Below are 21,570 nucleotides of genomic sequence, written 5' to 3' on the forward strand. Positions count from 1 at the left end.
TGGCATTGTGATTGCTATGCTTCACCCAGGTCTCATAATGGAAAGAAAAGATTTTCATTTTTGTTCCCTTTTATTGTCCTTTGTGCTTTGTAAAATATCCCTTACTTTCTCCATTGAGTGGACCTATTTTCTCTAGAGAATTAAATGAGAGGCATTTAGCAACCTGTGTGCCTTCCAAAATTAGTTTCAATTCAACAAATGCTTTTTGATAATCTCCCCCCACCCCATGTCTTGTGAAATACAGACATCATGAAATATAGCTCTTCCTTAAGACTCACAAGGGTTTTTCTTGTGTGTTGATTTGTTTGTTTGAGCTTTTTTTCCCAGTAAACACATAAACAAATGAGGATAGCCCAAGTCTGACTTTGGTTAGGACCAGAAGCACATGTGGGCCTAAAGAGTACAAATTGTGCTTCCCCAAGCATATTCTCTCAGTATTATTTAAGGTACTAAGTAGACATATGTTTTTTAGGACTAAGGTGAGAAAAAGAGCTAAAGTCTTGAGAGGGCAAGAAGAAGGAGTCAAGATGATGCCCTGCTCCCTACAGTGAGGCCCAAACCACCACACTGCCTGGCCTGCACACGTGCACCCTGACCTTATAATCTGGCTACACATCTCCTTAATGAAAACTGGTACTGTCGCTGATTGCCAAAGAAATGCCAGCCGGGCTCAGGGCAAAAGCCTTGTGTTGGTGATGGGATTTACTTGGGCTTTGAAGAAAAAGTAAGGATTCATCAGTAGAACAAACAGCATAAGCCGTTTTAAAACAGTAGACAAATATGGGGAAAAAAGTCAAATAGTGCCATGTGACTAGGGAATCTCCTTTAAGAGATGTTGGGTTTTTATACTATTAGTCATGAAGGTATCTGAACATCTTCCTATACAGACCTCTTGTCTATCTTCCAAAAGCTTGACATTGCAGTAGTTACTCTGCTACAGATGCAGACTGCTGGAGTATAACTAAAAGCAAGAAACCAATATATGTCACGTGTTTATACAAAAGGTACATACAACTAAATAGTTTTTCATTTCCCTTTTGACCTTGCAGCTTTATATGGGAGGGAGGGGGAGAATGTAAGCTCTGCTTAGTATAGATAGCTTTATAAACAGTAGTTCATATCAGAAAGGATATCACAACCATTTGCTCTTAGACTCATGTATAAGATATAGGAAACATTACTTTTTAAATCATTTGTTTTCATTTACCCCCTATTTGTACAGAGTTCTTTGGCAGAGATTCTTTTCTGTATCTCATATGAAAACCAAAAAGATTTGTTCAAATTTTTAGATATTGAAGGATTTATAGAATGAACCCATAAAGTCAGTGAATGCATCATTTTCCTGGTGCAGTGAAGTCAGCTAAACCTTCAACTGTCATCATCAGCTCAGTTTCCTAGTATTCATGTTCAGTTGGAATCATGCGTTTTCATTTTTATAGATTCTTTTCTTACATCCTATGACTGTTTGGGGGCAGACTTTTCTCAGATACAAGTGATCGCCTTCTTATTCTAATATAGGAACTGCTTCTGACCCTTTCATTCCAATTCTTGTCAGCATTCACAGCAGGAGATGTGATTCTTTATAACTTAATTCCTTACTTTGCTCATGCCGATTTCCACTTCTATTTTCCTATCTCCTTTCATTTGGCCCTCACATATTTGTTACTTTATAGTTTCTCTTCTCCTTGAAAGAGCCAAGTATAACCCCATAGTTAAAAAAAGTTTCTGGTCGTCTTGCAAATCACCTTTTCTCATTTGACTTCCACCAAACATGCTGATACTGTTCCAATCCTGTTTTTTGATTATCCTATTTTGCACAGTGCTTTCCTTTGCATTTAGCAAAAACTTACAAGAAATGGTTCTGTTTGGATAGCACTCCCTACTTATCATTTATAATTTTATGGAATTAGAAAGGCTAAAGGAACAAAGGACTGGGACTCAAATTATTATGTAAAAGGAAAAGCATCAGTTAACTATACTGGTAATAGGTTGAACCACTCTTCATCAGCCTGCCTATACTAAAGCCACCTTGTGATCCTGAAATGGGAGTTTCCTTTTTCTTTTCTAGGGAGGACATTGTGCTGATATTGGGGAGCAATGCATTTTAAATACAGCCTCCAAAAGGCAAACAAACACAATTGGCTGCCTACTGGGATACAATTTCTAGAGAAAATTGCCACAAACAAATGCATAGGAAATAACTTAAGAATTTGTTTACTATACTCATTATTTTTACTATAAAATTGTAAATGTTCATAGTCAGTAATCGTGCAGAGCCACTAACAATTTGGCAGTATTTGTCTTATGGTGTGTGTGTGTGTGTGTGTGTGTGTGTTTTAGTTGTGCTCTGGAAATATCCTAGAAATAGCTAAATTTATGTGAAGCCACAATGCCCAAGAGGCTAAATGATTGCCATTAGCATTGATCATATGGGGGCATAGGAAGAAATTTCCGGTGCAAATAATACCACTTTTCTTATGCATTATAAGAAACCCATATATTCAAGAATAATTTTCCTTATATATACTTGTTTCAATTGACATGTTAAAGTACATCTGAGAATACAATATACCACATAATTGAGAGCTGGACCATCTAATAGATGCTGTGTGAGCTTTTTGAGGAAATGAAATGATAATGGAATTCCTATTCTTGGTGCTAGGAAATGACTGTCCTTTGTTCCCTTCTGTGAAAGCACACCATCATATTTTAGTTGATTTCCCCTGTATGCTTCTTTACGCAAGTCAGTAAATTCAGAGAAGCCAAATATATCTTGCTTTTTGGGAATGTAATTTGGCTATTTGGGCCAGAGTGCAGTTTCTCAGGTTATGCTCAGCAGGCATTACTAAAAGATAGGCTATTTTTTCATAACTTGGATAGTTCCACATAATTTTTTTTTCTTTTTCCTGTTCTTGACAGGTGCATGAGGCAGTCCCATGTTACAGTGAGTGCAATCAGTATTCCTGGGTTGTAGAACACTGGTCTTCGTGCAAAATCAACAATGAGCTGAGGTCCGTACGTTGTGGAGGAGGAACACAATCTAGGAAAATCAGGTGTGTGAAAATGAAGAGATTTGGGAAGTAGGGGGAAGTGGAACTTATGTATTTTTTAATAAAAACAATAGTATTGTTTACCCAAGTAAACTCTGATTTTCACACTGCAGACACTGGCTTTTGCTCATCTCTGAAATATCCATGGAAGCATTTATACCTTGGTTTGCTGTGTACATGGTGTGATTCTCTCTGCAATGCAACCTAATCCTTACCATTTCCTGCCAATGACTTGGATGGGAGAGCCAACTGCACAGAGCAGGCTGTGATTACTCCATTGATTCATGGCCATCATTGTTAATAAATTAGGAGATTTCAACTGTGTTGCCATTTCTCTTTTTTGCACTATGATTAGTATAGTTGATGGACATTTTAATTTTAAATGTAAACACACTGAAAAAGCCAATTTAAACCTCCAAAATTAGCCTTGGAAACTAAAGTCCAAGCAGTCTCATATGTTTTGATATAAAAAGAGTATCTCTGAAAAAATTTAGTGAATGCTATGTTATTTACTGAAGAAGTCTTTTTAAAGTTTTTGTTTTATAAATACAACTGTGATAACCAAAGGAAACACTTGGCCTGAATTTGTTGTGATTTATTGAGAAATTATTTGGGAAGAAAGAATAGTTATCTTACCAGCTGTGGATAATGGCAATGAATGTTAGAGACAGACAAGCAAAAGTAAACATTGATATACAATGATCAGTTTATGAAATAAAGAAGAAAACACTATATAGTCAATTCTTCAGTCACATAAGCGTAGTGTACATTTTGCCAGATGTAGGAAGCTCCATTTCAGATAGGCAATGCCTGTATCAGATAACTGCCTATTCAGTAACTGTTAGATGGAAGTCAGTTGCAAGGCAGAGCCTGCTTATATGCAGTAATTGCTGTTTGACATGAGTGAAACTTAATGTATTCAGTCATTTAGTACCATGTTTCCCCCAAAATAAGACCTACCCAAAAAACGAAGCCCTAGCAGGATGTCTACGCATTTGTTAAATACAATCCCTACCCCCAAAATAAGACCTAGTGATGGGCACAGCTATGCAAATATGCTCCATGCATTTCGGGGCAGAGCAGTAAGGAAGACTGGAATACCTTTTATCTGCCACAGCTCCTTTCTCCAAGCCATTCACACATGCGCATATGGTAACCATGGTCACAGGCATCTGTGACCATTGCCCATGCTAATGGCTAGGGGAAAGGAGTTCAGGCATCACTAGTGCCAGCCCCACCAACAAGGTCGGCTCCTCCTGTCAGGTTCCAGAAGAAGATGACTTAACTGTATTTGAACAAATGTAGATTGTTATATTATACTTAATAAAGATAAGACATCCCCTAAAAATAAGCCCTACTGTGTCTTCTTGAGAAAAAATGAATATAAGACAGTGTCTTATTTTCAGGGAAACACGGGTATATAGCCACCACTTCTAGCAGTCCCGGTGTTGCAAATGACTGGTAGGCATGTTGGAAGAAACAGTTGCAGGCAAAATTCAAAAGGTGCTTTTCATGATCAACTCAAGCAAATGGCTAATAAACAATTATCTTCCTTTTCCTTTGTTTGGTGCCCTTTCTCTTGTGACAAATACACACAGACAGTTGCAAATTTGGAGATTTTACTTCCTTCCCTTCAAAACCTCTGTTTCCTATATCTTGTTCTCTCATGGGTTTTAAAATTGCCTAACCAACCTAGTTTATACTATCGTATGCAAATGAGCTGTGGCATCTCTTTTTCTCATCCCATTTAGGGCTCTTAGCAGTCTTAAAGAAAAATCTCAGGGGAGAAAGACAAGCTGTAAGAGAATAAATTGTTCCTGAAAGAATTGTGGGAATTTGATTGAAGAAAATACATTTGAACAAAAGGGCATTTCTGCCATATCTCTCAGGTCAAACCTATAGAGCCTGATATAATAAAAGCAGCATGGTTACCAAATATTACTCTGTGATGGTTTAAATTTTGTCTCCCTAACTTCCAAATCCGTATGTTAAAGTTCCAACTCCTGATACTTCAGAATGTGACCATATTTGGGGATAGGATCTTTAGTAAGGGTAATTCAGGTAAAATGAGGTTATCGGTACAAGCTATAATGCATTCTGACTGGTGTGCTGATTAGAAAGAGGAGATTATGGCCCAGGTACAGATAGAGGAAAGACTACATGAAGATACAGGGAGAAGATGGCCATATAAAGCCAAAAAGAAGAAAACAAACCTGATGACACCTTGATTTTAGACTCCTAGCCTCCAGAAATGTGAGAAAATAAATTTCTGTTGTGATAGCCACCTTATGGTAGCTGTCTTTGTTCATGTTCTGTTGCTATAAAAGAACATCTCAGAATTACTGGACCTTGGGTAGTTTACAAAGGAACATAAGTTATTAGCTCATGGTTCTAGAGGGTGGGAATTCCAAGGGCACAGTGGCAGCTTTTGTTGAGGACATTAGTATTGTGTGATAATGTGGTGAAAAGCAGATGGAGAAGGAAGTGTGTGCAACAGAGAGAGACCACAAGAGTGAGCCCAGCCTGCTTCTATAACAATCCATTCTCTCAAGAACTAACTCCTGAGATAAGGGCCTGAATTCATCATAAGGGATCTGCCCTTTTTGACCCAGTCACTTCTTAGCTGCCCCCCCTCTTGATATTGTTCCATGGGCAATTAAATTTTCAACACATCAACTTTTGGGGGACACATTTAAATCATAGCATTTTACCCTGGATGCCCCAAATTTATGTCCTCACACTCTAGATACATTAATTCCAGCCCAGTAGCCTCAAAGTTTTAATTCATTCCAGCCCCACCTCAAAAGTTCAAAGTGCAGAGTCTCATCTACATGAGATATGGATGAGAGTCAAGGCATGATTCATCTCAAGGTAAAGGTCCTCTGGCTGTGATCCAGTGACATCAAGCAAGTTATCTACATCTAAAATACAATGATGGGATGGGCATAGGATAGATATTCTCATTATTGAAGAGAGAAATGACCAAAAAGAAAGGAGTAACTGGCCCAAGTAAGTCCAAAATTGAACAGAGAAAACATTAAATCTTAAAGTCCCCAAATAGTCTTTTACTCCATGTGTCTCCCAGACATAGTAGGCATGGGAGTGGACCAGCCAAAGCCTATGGCTTTTCTGGGCTGAGCCCACACTTCAGCTGTCCTAGGCTGGCATCTCACACTGGTGGCTCTATAGTTCTTGGGTATTGGTGGTAGTCCTGCTTCCACAGCTCCTGCAGTCTATTGGGGGAGAATCCCCACTGCAGCTGGAACGTGGATTTCTGTTTGGCATCACCCCAGTGGGGCTCTCTGTAGTAGCTCTGTCTCTATAGCAATGCATTGCCTAGGCTCATGGGCATTTTTAAATCCGTGTGGAGGAAGCTAGGCCCCCATGGCTCTTGTAGTCAGTGCATTTACAGAATTGGCACCACCTGCACATTGCCAAGATTTGTGTCTTGTACTTTCCAGAGTGTCAGGTTGAGCCACACCTAGGACTGCAGTTATGGCTGGGATGACTGAGGAGTACTGCACTGGTATGCAGGGAGCAGGAACCCAGGGTGGCCCTGGGAAGTGAGCCCAGTGGAAAGTGAGTCACTAGCACATTCTTTGAAATCATCTTCTTTCCTAGAGCTCTGAGACTGTGACTGGAGGGGTACCCTGAAGATTCTGAAATGTCTTTGGATTCTCTCATGGTCCTGATGAATAGCCTCTGACTCCCTTATGCCTGTACTAATTTCTTTAATAAATGGTCACTTGAGCAAATTCTTTAACAAATGTTCACTTGGACATACCTGAATATACTTTTTACTCTTTATGTGGCTCACTGAGAATTTTAAAATATTTTCCACTGTGTTTCAGCTTGCATATTCTTATAAGCAGTTAAAAGTAGCCACACTGCAGTATGAATGCTTTGTTCTTCTACCCATTATCCTAGTTCATTATTATTAAGTTTCACCCTCACTAAAATCCTAGTACATGGGCACAGTGAAGCCCAGTTATCTGCAGCTGTGTAACAGCTGTCAATTCAAAAAACATGTATAAATATTTGCCTTCTATGTGCCAGATATTATGGCCTTACTCCAGATTCCACAACCTTCTTCCTCTTTTTCATCTGAGAACTCATCAGAATGGCCTTTACTGTCCACAGTTCTATTGGCATTCAGATCATGACTACTTAAGTAATCTTTCTGAAGTTTCAGACTTTTTCTACTCTTCTTCTGAGCTCTCCCCAAAATTGCTCTTAAATTTGTTTACAGAAATGTAGGCATCCTCTGACCTGCTCTTCCAAATCCTTCCAGCCTCTACTCATTCTCCATTTCTAAAATCCCTACCACACTTTGAAGTTATCTGTTATAGCACAACCCCTCTTCATGGTAACAATTACCTGAGTAAATTTTATTTGCTATAACTGAGTATCCAAGAGTGGGTAATTTACAAAGAAAAAAAATTTATAGTTCTAGAGGCTAGAAGCATGGTGGCTATTTTTAATGAAGGCTTTATGGCAAATCATAACATAGTGAGTGGGTAAGAGCATGTGGATCACCTCAGTTCTCTCTCTTTCTCTTCTTGTAAAGAAAGCCACCAGACCCATCATGGTGGCTCCAAGCCAATGACTGTATCTAATCCAAATTACCTCCCAATGTCCCCACCTCCAAATGACATATAAATTTGAGAATGCAGTCTCAAATTTGGGGAAAATATTCAAACCACTGAAGTAGTCTTAGCAGATACTGACTATGCAACACATTATATGTGCATGATCACTTCTAAATATGGCAAGAAGATTCCCTAGTACTTTGCATCCCAAATTATGATTGACTTCAGTAAGATCCTATTATAATAAATGAAACAGCTTACCTGTTCCCTTTCTTAAAACCTTCAAACAGAAGAGCATCTCCATGGCTCATGTATGACTATAACCACTTTTTAATTCAAAAAACATGTATAAATATTTGCCTTCTCTGTGCCAGATATTATTCTAGCCACAGGGGGTAAAATTATGAGTTGAATAATTTGTGTCCTCAAAGAACTTAAAATGTATCAGTAGGGAAAATATAAACACATAAATTAATATATGATGAAATGTCTTTGTTATGAAATGCCAAGAAGGAAAATAAAATTGAGTTGGAGTGATTAGGGATACTAATCAATTTAGAGAATTTGGTCTGTAAAATTAGCAGAAACCTAAATAAAGTGAGAGACTTGAATGAGTGTGAAGATCCATAGAAAGAGATTTCTAGGAGGAGGGAGCATGCAAAGCAGGAAACTTCTTTGCTTGTTGGTAGAATGTCCCATATAACTAGTGCAAGTATTCAAATCATCCAGGGTCTTCTAAAACAAAATAAAGATATGAGGACTTTTCAAAGCCAACATGAAGTTATAGAAGGTTTAAGATGAGGGAATTACATGCTCTCATTTACATGTGGAAAGGACTTAATGGGATGTGGTATAGGGAAATTATTTTGAGATGTAGTAGAGGATAGCAGGGATGTGTGTTTGAGGCTACTGCACAATTCCAGTTGAAAGAGATGGGTAGTTGGATTGTGTTTAGTAAATGTGAAGATGGTTATAAAGTCAAATATGGAATGTATTTCAAAGCTGCAGAACACACCTAAGGAAATGATTGCAGAGTTTAGAGAAAAAAAAAGCATCAGTGGTGATTGTTAGGTCATATGACTTGAACAATGGTAAGAATGATGATGCTATATGTTGAGTTGGGAGATATAAAAAGCAGATTGGAGATATTACAATATGGAGTTCATGGAAGAGATTTAAAATATGTATATAAATTTCAGGATCATTAGCTATAAATTTGGCATATATCAATAAAAAATTGAGTCCTGGGAAACTCCAACATTCATACAATGGAGAAAGATTCTACAAATAAGACTGAGAAAGAGCCAGTAGAATAGGAGGAAATCAAAGAATATGTCAAGACAAACAAAAGAGTTTGTTAAGAATATATAAGAATTGATTGTTTCAAATCCTTCTGAGTTTGTTGAGATAAGAATTAACCATTGAGTTTGGCAGTGGGAGTCTGTTGATAATCTTAGTAAGACTTAGTTTCTCTGGAACAGGACAAAAAGAATAATTAAAATGAGTTCAAGAGTTAAAAATAGTGGGGAGTTAATCTCCCAGTTAAGAAACTGGGAGATAACAAATATAGGCAATACCTTAGAGCAGTTTTTCAATTAATTTGAGTAGAAGTGAGGTAATTGCTGAAGAGAGATGACAGGGAAATTGATGAGGCTGCATATGTAGCAGGTAAGAGTATGTCCATTTGAGAACACCCTCAATTTCAATCTTTTTAAGTCTTTACTCTTGGGCTTGTAGAAATTCTCAGAAAAGTCTATTTTAAACTGTATGTGCAATAGATGATCCTCACAGCCAGTATTCTGGGAGCCCAGTGAAAGAAGTCTGGTGTGGTAGACAGAATGAGGCGCTCAAAGATGTCCATGTCCAAATCTCTGGAATTTGCAAAAATGTCATCTCTGGCATAGGAACTTGGCAGTTGTCATTAAAGTAGAGACCTTGAGATGGAAAGATTTTTCTTAAAAGAGTAGAAGGGGAGATAAGAAAGAGAGGAAGACATGACTGCAGTAGCAAGGCACTGAGAGATGCCATGCTGCTGCCCCTTAGAGGTGGAGGGGGCGCCACTAGAGGACCAGGTTGCCTTCAGACCAGGAAACAGCAAGGCAAGAGAGAGTTTCTTCCCCCCAGAGCACAACTCTGCCAGCACCTGATAACTTGATGTCAGCACATGAGACCCATGTTGGATTTCTATCCACTATACAAGTGGCATTTTTTCAGTATGCAAACTCTTACTTAAACCTCTTTCAGGATGGCGTCCCCACCCATCCTTGCATGCACCAAGTGTTGTCCAGTCCACAGACCCTTCTGTGGATGTCTCAGAAAGGGAGAATTAGCTTGTGAACTAGGCTCAATACTTCTGAAACATACTTTTAATAAATCATCCAGCTTTTTAGCCTCCTCTTCCTCCCCATTTCCAGAGGTACTTAATGCTAGAAATTCTAGAGTTTTGTAAATGTTCTGCAGTATAAATGGGGTTATTTTCATCATTGTCACTTGATGATTTAGTATTCAGCTTTCTCAGATATACTAAGGCAGTTACCGTGAAGATTCTTCTATCTTTCATTTCTTTTTCTTGTCTTCTCCCATGTTATTTGTCCTTGTAGAGTGACATCTTTCTCTCCTATCATCATTATTATTAATTTTAATAACAAATTCCTTTCCTATTGCTTTTGTGACATATAGGGAGTGAATAGAAACTAATGCATACGTTCACTGGATGTTATTAATCAGAAGTCTCACCTCCTCTCATGGTTAAATAATAAATGGACCTTAGCTGTGAGTGAGCCAGCAGAAAGGAAGGCAATTGCCAGTTGTTTAAGCTTATCCAGAAAAAAGACACTTAAACCATGCCATAGACCCTCCCTCCACTACTGACCATTACTGCAGGAGAAATGTTGCTGACTCTATGGCATGCCTGCCAATTTGAGAAGTCATTACCCACAACTTCTCTGTCTACCATTCTCAGCTAACCTCCTTTATAGAATATCCAGCTTTTCATGGCTTCAGAGCTCATAAAGCTTGTTTTATTTTTTGCCACATGGTAGGCTATTTTGTAATTTTTCTGGAGTTTTCTTTTTCTGTTTTTAATGTGTGAGTATAAAGAGACTCCTAAAGTGTGTGGGATAATTCATTAGCATAGCACAAGGTGGGAAGAGTCAAAAGATCTCCAGCACACACTTCTCATGTGTTTAGTCTGTGACCTTGACATTGTGTCTGAATTCCCAGATCAGCAAATGGCACCTGTAAGCTCATCATTTTTGTCATTTTAATCTTCACCTTTAGCACTATCAGGAGGACAAAGTACTCATAACACTAGAGAACAAGTCTGTCTTTTTTGTTTAGTTCTGTACCCCAAAACCAGGGAAAAAGTCTGGTACATAGGAAGCCTTTAAAAATACCAAATGTATCATTATCAAAAAATATAGGCCGGGCATGGTGGCTCACACTTGTAATCTTAGTACTCTGGAAGGCCAAGGCAGGTGGATTGCCTGTGGTCACGTGTTTGAGACCAGCCCAAGCAAGAGCGAGACCACATCTCTTAAAAAAAAAAAAAAATAGCCTGGCCTTGTGGCAGGCACCTATAGTCCCAGCTACTTGGGAGGCTGAGTCAAGAGAATCTTGAGCCCAAGAATTTGAGGCTGCTGTGAACTATGACACCACACCACTCTACCAAGGGCGACAAAGTGAGACTCTGTCACAAAAAATAAAAATGAAAATAAAAATAAAAAATAACTTTGCAACCCAACAGCTAGCAAAAGACATTTGCATATAGCAAGTCTTCATTATATATTTTGGTAAGTTAATCTTAAACTTCTAATTGGGATATGATATAAATACTGAGAAATGCCTGCATGATCAGGATACAGAGGGATGAATTTTCACATTGTGCACACCTCTGTGTAACCAGTGCAAAGATCAAGAAACAAATATTAACAAGACTCCCTAAACGCTCATCAGTCACTTACCACTCCCCCAGGGGTAACTACTCTTCTGGGTTCTGACACCATATATTAGTATCCCCCTGATTTTTACCTTTATGTGAATAGAATCATGAAGGGCCTGTTCTTTTTTGTGTCTAGCTTTTCTGGTTTGACATCACCCATATTCTTTGTATCACCCATATTCTTTCACATAACAATAGCTCATGCATTCTCATCACTTTATGACATTTAACTCAATGAACTTAGCACAATATATTTATGTATGTGCTATTATTAAACAATAGATTATACAATAGATTATGCTGTTGTTAAACATTTGGATTGTTTCTAGTCTGGTTTGTTATGAATGTGTTCCTATGAACATTTTTCATTCAGTTTTTGGTTTTGTTTTGAAACACATTTATACACATTTCTGTGTATATGGAAGTGGAATTATATGGTTACATGGTAGGTGTATGATTAGTTTTGTTAGACACTGTCAACCAATCTTTAAAACAGTTTGTGCCCCAATGAGTAGAGTGAAAATTATAGTTGTTCTGCATTCTTGCAGGCACTTGATATTTTCCACAACTTTTTGTTTAATCCATTCTGGCAAGAATATACTGGCAAAGACTTTAGTTTTACTTTTGTTAACTCATCATCTTCTTTAACAATATTGTGATTATCTCATTATTGCCAGAATGTATTTCAAAACCTCACACACAGCAGGCCAAGCAACCCCAATGTGTACATCTGTACTGCATGTTCAGTTGCTGCATGGAAATACTCCCTCATTTTCCTTTGGTTTATAATTGGAAAGTATTTTTTATATTACTCTACAATGACTTTAAAAATGGGTGGGGCAAAGTTTAGGAAACTTTGGATGGAATGACAGAGAAGTTTGGGAAAGGTTTAAGAGAGCCAGAGGAAGTATGAAGGATCTAGCTATTATAAAGCAATAGATTTATTTACAGAAGCAGAGCCTTCAAGATTCTCACAATAAAAAGGATATTCACTCAGTGCTGGATCCATGTGAATATATGCTAGGTGTCTTGAAATTGAGAGTTCTTCAAGGTCAACCATTGCCTCCAGTCTTTCCATTGTTCTCTCTTGGTCTCTTGAATAAAGGATTCCATACTGAGTTATCACTCAATAAAGGCCGACTATCTGAAGAAGGAAAGTCTTTTTTTCCCCTTGATTTCTCTTCCAGCTTTGAGTCGTATTTAACTATCTTTAAGAAGTCAGTAACTATGACCCATCAAACTATTTTAAAAATACTCTCCACTATTTTCAGTAATCAAGCCATCTTGACCTTGTTCTACAGGTGTGTGAATACCGCCGATAGTGAAGGTGGAGCAGTGAATAGCAGCCTGTGCAACCAGCATGAAATTCCCCCAGAAACCCAGTCCTGTTCTCTCCTGTGTCCCAATGAATGTGTCATGTCTGAGTGGGGACTCTGGAGCAAGTGCCCACAGGTAATTTCTTTTCCCTTGTCAATGCCAAGATTCTAGTGCTGCATTCATTGTCCACATATTAACAGAGCTGCTCTCCAAAGTGTTCTTCTAGTAACATGGCAAATGAATTTTTTTCTGAGAAAGCTAAAAAAAGGAAAGAAAAGAAAAGAAAAGAAAGAAAGAAAAAGAAAATGTCCACAAGCAAAATTGAGTAATTTAAAATGCCAGTGCTTCTTCCTAAGGCCTTTATCATGGGAACATGAATAAGGAAAATGAGCCTATAATGATCACACTAGGATTCAACTGCACACTCTTTGTGAAAGGGGTCTTCTTCAGTACCAAAATGATGCTCATTGTAATCTCTTGGTTCTGTTCCATTTTTACCCTGGCAGAAGCAATTATATGGTAAGAGTTCAACTCTGCTGTGCAATTTAGCTTCTGTTAGTTTTGCCTTTTGCTTTTCTTCCAAGGATGAGGTATTTTTTTGTCATGTTTCTACTTCTTCCTAATCTGACAAAAATATCTTTTTAAAGTCTAATGCATTCGCCTTATTTTCCTTTAAAAAAAATGAAGAGATAACAGGAGTATGGCAAAATACAGGGTAAACCAAAGAGGTCGCCCACATGTAAAGGATATTTTGTAAAATTTTGTAATGAATAGTATTTTGTAAATAAAGAAACACGTTAACTACAATTTCCCATTTTCCCCATGTATGGTGACTTTATTGATTACTTTTAGGACACTCTGTAAACATTCTTCAGTAGCATAGTTGAACATAATATTCCCAGAAGGTAAATTCTGATATTTTAAATGTAGATTATGATGCACAAAAATTAAAAAAAAAATAAAATGGGAATTAGGAACATATTATATGATTTCAAACATTACAAATGAAAAATTAGGATAATTTTAATTCAAGTGTCATACTGACAATTTGTAGTAAGATTGGGGAGGGAAATCTTTGTGTAGAAATGGAAAATACCTTTAATATCAGTTAAGATCCCATGCTTGCCATTTAAATTATTGATTCTTGATTAAATATTGCAGCCTTGTCTTTGATATTTCTGTGATTTCTTTTTTCAAAGAGATTTTCCTATGTTGTTACTTTTTATTTGTTGTTTAGAAGGCAAGACAATATCAAGATGAAAAGGCACTAGTAAAGAATAATTTGTAAGAGTGGGATGCTTGGTACTAAGTATTTATTTTGTGTATAACTTGAATATAATGAAAGTTAACACTTATTGACTATTTTGTGCAAGGCATATGGAGAAACTATTCCCTTTAGTCCTTGCACTAATCCTACTTAGTTATAGCATTTCAGGGAGGAGGACAGCCAGCACCCCATCCTTAGGTCAAGGAATGAGGAACAGCCCAGCACTCCATTTTTTAGGGCAGGGGACAGCCCAGTATCCCATCTTTGAGGGCAGGGGGAATCCCTGTACCCCATCCTTTAGGTCAGCAGAATAGCCTAGAACACTACCCTTTAGGACAGGGACAGCCCAACACCCTATCCCTTAAGATAGAGAGATAACTCAGCACCCCATCTTTGCAGGCAGCTCACTGATCCTCATCTGGAGATAATATAGTCTTGGCTCACTTATCTTGAAATCATTAAGGTAGATTTAGACTCCATACTTTTCTTTCTTTAAAATGTAATATTTAGGCCAAGTGCAGTGGCTCAAGCTTATAATCCTAGCACTCTGGGAGGATAGCTTGAGCTCAGGAGTTCAAGACCAGCCTGAGCAAGAACAAGACCCTGTCTCTACAAAAAATAGAAAAACTAGCCAGGATTCATGGCAGGCATGTGTAGTCCCAGCTGTTTGAGAGGCTGAGGGAAGAGGATCACTTGAGCCTAAGAGTTTGAGATTAATTGTGAGCTATGATGACACTATAGTACTCTACCTGGGCGACAGAGTGCAATTCTATCTAAAAAATAAAAAAACTGATAATAAATAAATAAATGTAATATTTAGTTTAAAAACAAAGCAGGTTATGTCATACATAAGTCACTACTGAAGGTTTTAAACAGACTGTGTATGGTCCATTATTTCACATCCAGAAAACACAGTAGACCGTGTCCTTTCAGATTCACCTGTGCAAGTTGCAATTTGCTCGTTTTATCAGTGTTGCTGGGGGGGCTTCATTTGTTTCTGGCCACATGGATTTTACATTTCTCAATTTCTGTGTACCTCAAAACTTTCCTAATGACCCAAGTACCAGTCTGTATGATTGTTCCATTACTAAGTACATATATTCACACTTTTAAAAGGGTGCTGGCACCCACTCTCTATTAATCAACCTGTGGAAGAATTAGCAACCCGAAGAACTTTAATTAAATGTAAGGTCATGATCTTCCCCATATTTTTTTTCATAATCACCCACAGAAGACTTCATTAAGCTCTAATCACTTTGCAGTGAAAACACTGCCCTCTTAAGCCAAGGTGTTTCGCCACTGGTGTTAAATTTTTTATTGTAGGAGCATCGTAGATACTACTGGGATGGCTTAGCATTCTGCATTTGCCTCCTTTGGGTTTCTATGTTTTTATGGTTTGTTTTTCTAAACATAATCATTTTATTTCTTGGAGTGTTTATAAACTGAAAGTAGAGGAAATATTCTAAAAATTCTAATATTCTCCTATCATATGTCTAGAAGATGACATAGGCACTGGCTTGTCAGCATGAAAGTCTTTTGTACTATACCTTCTGAGTTAAATCATCAATGTCTTTTGTACTATACGTTCTGAATTAAATCATAAGAAAGGTTATGATAATAATAACTCACTAAACATATCTCATGTAACCAACGCTATGCTGAAAACTACATGTAACTCTCAGTTTTATAACACTTCACCACAGTCACTCACGTCTGACCACAGTGGCCCTATTTTTTCTCAGGGGCTCTCCAGTGTAAATGAAGAGACTTTAAAATAAAAAAAGAAATGGCAATCAGGGCTCATACCTGATTATTTTCCCTATCTCTATATAAGTTGCATAATGTTAATTAGTTGGAACATCACAGAACCTTAATGAGTACTTGATGATGATGAGAGCAAAGGCATCAAGCTGGATCATTGTGCCTGAAGTTTAATTAGTGCTTCATTATGCATCTCTAAATAAAAGAAACAATTCTTCTTATTCTCTATACTATGTGCCAATTTAATGTTTGCCACTATTTTGCCAAATTCTCCTTTATAGTCTGCAGTATGACCTATGTTATTAGAACCAATTCTCTGCATCTTGGGTGTTTTTTTTTTTGTTTTTTCTTGCCAGGGCCCTTTGGAGCTAAAACACAAATAACTTTAATATATTTATAAATATGATTGTGCCAAGTTACTTGAACTTCTGAGTTATAGATTTCTTACCAGGAAATGAGGACAATGACAGCTATTTTTCCAGATTGTTTAAGAATTAGAGAGAATATGTATAAAATCAATACCACAGAGTGTTACCTAATACAAGATTATGAAAAGGAGAAGAAGAACAGCAAAATCAAAGCCCTCTTCCCCTTATATTGTTGATAATGAAGTTGGGAAACAGGAAACAGGTGGCAGTACATTCAAAACTGTGCTGGGAAGAACTGGAGACTATAAATGAATCAAGTAAAACAAAAAATTCAAGAAGGAATTTGAAGACAACGGAAAACCATACATTTCGTTTGTTTCATGTTCTTGTTTTTTCTTTCTCCCATAACATACACACATTCACACACATTTTTTACTTCAGCATTCTCACTTTTGTAGGATGGTTTCATATGGAAGGAAGTTTTATGGAATATAATAATCTTCCCACTGGCATTTACTTTTTTAAAGTATATGTGTGAATAATGCATTCATGTATGTAAATACATGCACATGTGTACATATATATATGTATATATACTTGTATTGAATAGCTCATTATTTATTGCCCAATATTTTTTTCTAAATAATATTTCCAATTTTTTTTCTGATCCTGTAAACTTCAAAATTACTACAGTGAGTATTCGTAGAATTGTACATTTTTTAAGAGAGGTTTATAAATTTCTAGATACAGATAACTTAGAACATTTGAAATTGCTCAGCCCAATGTATCTGAAAGAATAGATAGTTATCTTCATTTATGCTATAAATCCTTACAGAACTTTTCCATTAAGTAACATATTTTCTAATTAATGCTCTTCTTGGAGCCTTGCTGAAGGAATTTCTTAAACAGTAATATTGATAGAAAGAGGGTGTTGGAAATGAATTTTCAAACTGATGTATACTTTGCATAAGTAAGACTGGAAGCCCTCTCCAGAAAGGAGACTTAGGTTGAGCACTTTTGGAACTTTGATTCACCCCTAGCTGCAAACATCAGGGAATGCCTAGAACTATGATCAGGCATCCCCTTAAACAGTGGGAATTGGAGACTCACTTAACAGCGTTCCAAAGGAAACCTCAGGATTAAACAATGACTCAAATCTTACCATTATCAGCAGGACAACCTTTGAAGAAGGATCACAAAAGAAAGACTGCAAAGACAGCACATAGAACTTAAGTAGAATGGAATCTGGATTCTATCATAGTCTGAATATTATGTTTCCAAAATATACCTTTTTTCCCTTGAGTTTTATTCTTTTCCATAACTCTTTATGTATGTAGAATATACCAGTTGAATACAAAATGCTTTAAAACAAACAAACAAAAAAAAAGAATTTCATACCAGCTCTCTGATAAATGATTCATAATTAAGCATTTGAGGTTAATAAAAATGCCTTTTTCTGCACTGTGCTTCAGTGTTACCTTGGGAAAGGGTTGGAACAATTTATTCCTGAAGACTCAGCATTTTCAGTACCTTAGCATCACCTCTGTAAATTGTATTTCAGGGAAGCAATTTACTCCAACGTCTCGTGCTCAGCTCCAAGCACTTCCTCAACCTCAGCTAACAGTCTTTAAAATGCAGGTGGCAACCTGTGCTTGTCTCTGGAGGACATGCCTAATGGTCAAGACCCTCAGACTGCCTAGTGCTTTCCTTTAACTTGCAGCTGAAAGCCAGAGGCAAAGAATAATGATAATTTTCTATTAATATAATCTGGCCTTCAAATTCTGGTTGCTTCTGCAAAATTGTTATTGGCTCTTTTTACATGACAATAATTAATTACTCAGGAACTTGTGGAATATTTTATGCCTGTGCACAGTGAGAAGTAGTATCACTCAGAGCCATTTTTATGTCCAGAGCCACATGAGGCCCTGCAGGAAGGATGCCTTGTTTCATACATTGGACCAGCAAATGACAATCTAATAAATACAGTCTTAGGGCTGCTCCTGTTTTTGAAACTTAATATGTTTATTATCATTCTTTCACGTTCTGATATTTTCTTGTTTCTTAATATTATCAACTTTAAGTAAAATATAAGACTTATATGGAAGTCTTATATCTCTATCTTATAAAAGAAATTCCCAGTTAGAAAAAAGTAGTATAATAAGCCCTATACATTGGTCATTCAGCTTTAACAATTATCTACAAACAACAAACGGTGTTCAACTTATCTCTTTTCCCCTCTTCACTTCTCTTTTCCTACTAGCAGACTTTAAGGCAGGTATCCTCAAACTACGGCCTGTGGGCCACATGTGGCCGGCCTAGGACATTTATCCAGCCTTCCAGGTGTTTTAGCCACCACTGCCTGTCCTTCTTAGCAGCCAACTCATCCCAGGGCTCACAGTCTGGCCCTCCAATGGTCTGAGGGCCCCCTATTTAAAAAGTTTGAGGACCCCTGCTTTAAGGCATGCTCCACGTTTTGTATCATATCATCTATGTGTCTATAAATATGCCTAAAATGTAATAATTAATCACAAGTGAACATAACTCTAATACTTTTCATACCTTATAAAATTAGAATTCTCAAAAAATTAAAAATATAATTTTAATACCTAAAGTTAATTAATATATTAATGATTAGGCCAGCATGATTAAAAGTTTGGTTGAATGTTAATCAGTTTGATATAAGCATTCTACATTGTATATCAGACCAGCACATTACATTACACCCCATAAATGCATTAATGTACACAGTTATGATTTGATAAAGAAAAAAAGAATTTAAGAGAACTGAGAACTTTTACTTCTTTTAGTAATAGAGTATCATTGAACTTATTTGGATTGCTTTAGACTTACACTTACACTTTCATTGCAAACAACTTTAAAAAGAGCAAAATACATAAAACAGACAAAATACATAAAACAAGTAGATGGGGTTATGATCAATAAAGGAGGAAAACCAAGTGAATTGAGTCTTAAAATCACCATGGCTGGTGGAGGCACTTTTGAAAAGTGGTGCAAGGGAAGAGATCCCAACAAGATCATGGTGAGGATCCAGAGAACACAGACTGAGAAGGGGAGAAAGCTGAAATTTGAGGGGCAAAATAGTGAAAAGATAGCTGTTAGGTAAAGAAAGAAATCTATATACCTGTGTGTGTGCCATTTCTTTGAGTTCTTGGCTAAATACTAATTTGCATATGCGTGTTTGAAATTCCTGAGTTCAGGCAAAGAATGACCTCTGAGGAGGTGCAGGATGTACACATTCTAAACTTCACACAGGTCTAGGAGATAATTTCATTCCATGCAGCATGAATAGAGATATCTCTTCAACTACTCAGACCATTTGATAGTAAGGCAACAAGGATTATTTATGCCTTCAGAGAGCTAATTGCCTTAAGATTCTAGTCTACCGCAGAACTTCCCTAATTAAATTTAAAGACAAACCGCAGAAGGATCAAGCTGATACACAGATTACTTATTGCCTATCAAAGCAAACTTCAGCACACTCGGATAAAACACAAAACTCCCAAACATTCAACAATGGAATGCTCACAATGTCTAGGAGTGGGTAGTGATGGGAAGGGGGAGGGACATGTAGGGGTCTAGGTAGTTTATTTCTTTTTTATTAGTTAATATTTTGTTTCTTGAGCTCAGATCTTGTTATGTAGATATTTTCACACTGTGGAAAGTAATTAAGCTGCATTCCTATAATATGTACATTTTCAGTATGTTCTCTTATACCTCAATACTATTCATATGACCCATAACCAAGAGAATAATCAGTCAATAGAAGTAGAACCAGGAATGTGAAGGCAAGGAATTAAAAACAGCTATAATATATATTTTGAGTATTTAAACTTGCTCTAGGATTTAAAGGACAATACGAACATAATGAAGATTAAGATAGTCTAGTGTTTCTTTGTTGTTTTTATGCCTGAGGGGTCTGTCTATTTCTGTCAGTGGAGTGTTGAAGTCCCTCTCCATGAGAAGTGGTTGTTTATTTCTATTTTCAGTCTAGTAATATGTGTTTTATGAATCTAGGTGGTCTGGTGTTAGTTGAGTATGTATTTAGGATTGTTATATATTTAGGTTCAGTTGATCCCTTTATCATAATAAATGAAATCTTTGTCTTTTCTTTTATTGTTGACTTAACATTTCTTTCATCTGATATAAGAATAGCTATTCCTGTTTGCTTTTGATTTTCATTAGCATGGAATATTTCCTTCCATGTTGAATTTATGAAAATCTTTAAGAGTTAATTGGGTTTCTGGAAGAAAACCAAATATACAATTTGGGTTGTATATTTTTATCCATTTTGCCATCCTATATCTTTTAAGTGGGCATTTAGATAATTTACATTCATTGTTAATATGATATGTAAGACAGTTCCAGTTACCCTGATGATTGTTACCTAGTTGATTTGTGTTCTTTCTTGTGTTACTCTTTTATAAGAACTGTAGGGCAGCACCTGTGGCTCAGTGGGTAGGATGCCACCTGTGGCTCAGTGGATAGGACGCTGGCACCATATACTGAAGGTGGCGGGTTCAAACCCAGCCCCAGCCAAACTGCAACAGAAAAATAACCAGGGCAGCTCCTATGGCTCAAAGGAGTGGGACGCCAGCCCCATATGCCAGAGGTGGCGGGTTCAAACCCAGCCCCTGCCAAAAACTGCAACAACAACAACAACAACAACAACAAAAAAAAAATAGGCAGGCATTGTGGCAGGGGCCTGTATTCCCAGCTACTTGGGAGACTGAAATAAGAGAATTGCCTAAGCCCAGGAGTTGGAGGTTGCTGTGGGCTGTGATGTCATGGCACTCTACCAAGGGCAATAAAGTGAGATTCTGTCTCTAAACTAATAAATAAACAAAATAAAAAATAAAAGTGGGAGCTCAAGGGTCCATTGCCTATTTGTGGGATTCTGGCAATAGCCCCAGGTGTTTGCACCACTCTGCTTTTATTGAAGTCTATTTGCCCAGAGGGGTAAGATGGGGGGAGAACAAAGACACCAGTAGTTTCTCTAATTGAGCATATCATCTTCTATTATTATTATTTTAAACCTTAAGAGTAGCCTTAAGAAATCTGAAATCCGAGCCTTTATTTGGAGAGTTTCCTGCTTGAGATCACACACACAGATTTCTAGGGAGGTGTTAAACTCTGCTAGTTCCCTGTGGAGTAAAAGCCCACCAGCTTTGCTCTCCTCTAAGGAATTAATGGGAGGGAGGAATTATCCCCCCATCACCACCATGGAGGATCTTCCTCTGTGATAAAGGATATAAGCTCT

At 37.3% G+C, this 21,570-nt stretch overlaps 1 protein-coding gene across 1 annotated transcript in view; it reads left to right on the forward strand.

Moving 5' to 3' along the window:
* The window catches only part of THSD7B (thrombospondin type 1 domain containing 7B), a 1,042,983-nt gene that overhangs the window by 907,553 nt on the left and 113,860 nt on the right, over window positions 1-21,570 (forward strand). Inside the window, exons 17-18 of the mRNA XM_023515847.1 lie at window positions 2,920-3,053; window positions 12,881-13,031. Of these exons, the coding sequence (XP_023371615.1) occupies window positions 2,920-3,053; window positions 12,881-13,031 (285 nt within the window). The remainder of the gene's footprint in view (window positions 1-2,919; window positions 3,054-12,880; window positions 13,032-21,570) is intronic.

Source organism: Otolemur garnettii, unplaced genomic scaffold (assembly GCF_000181295.1).
Source record: "Otolemur garnettii isolate 467f Iridium unplaced genomic scaffold, OtoGar3 scaffold00080, whole genome shotgun sequence".
NCBI lineage: Eukaryota > Metazoa > Chordata > Mammalia > Primates > Galagidae > Otolemur > Otolemur garnettii.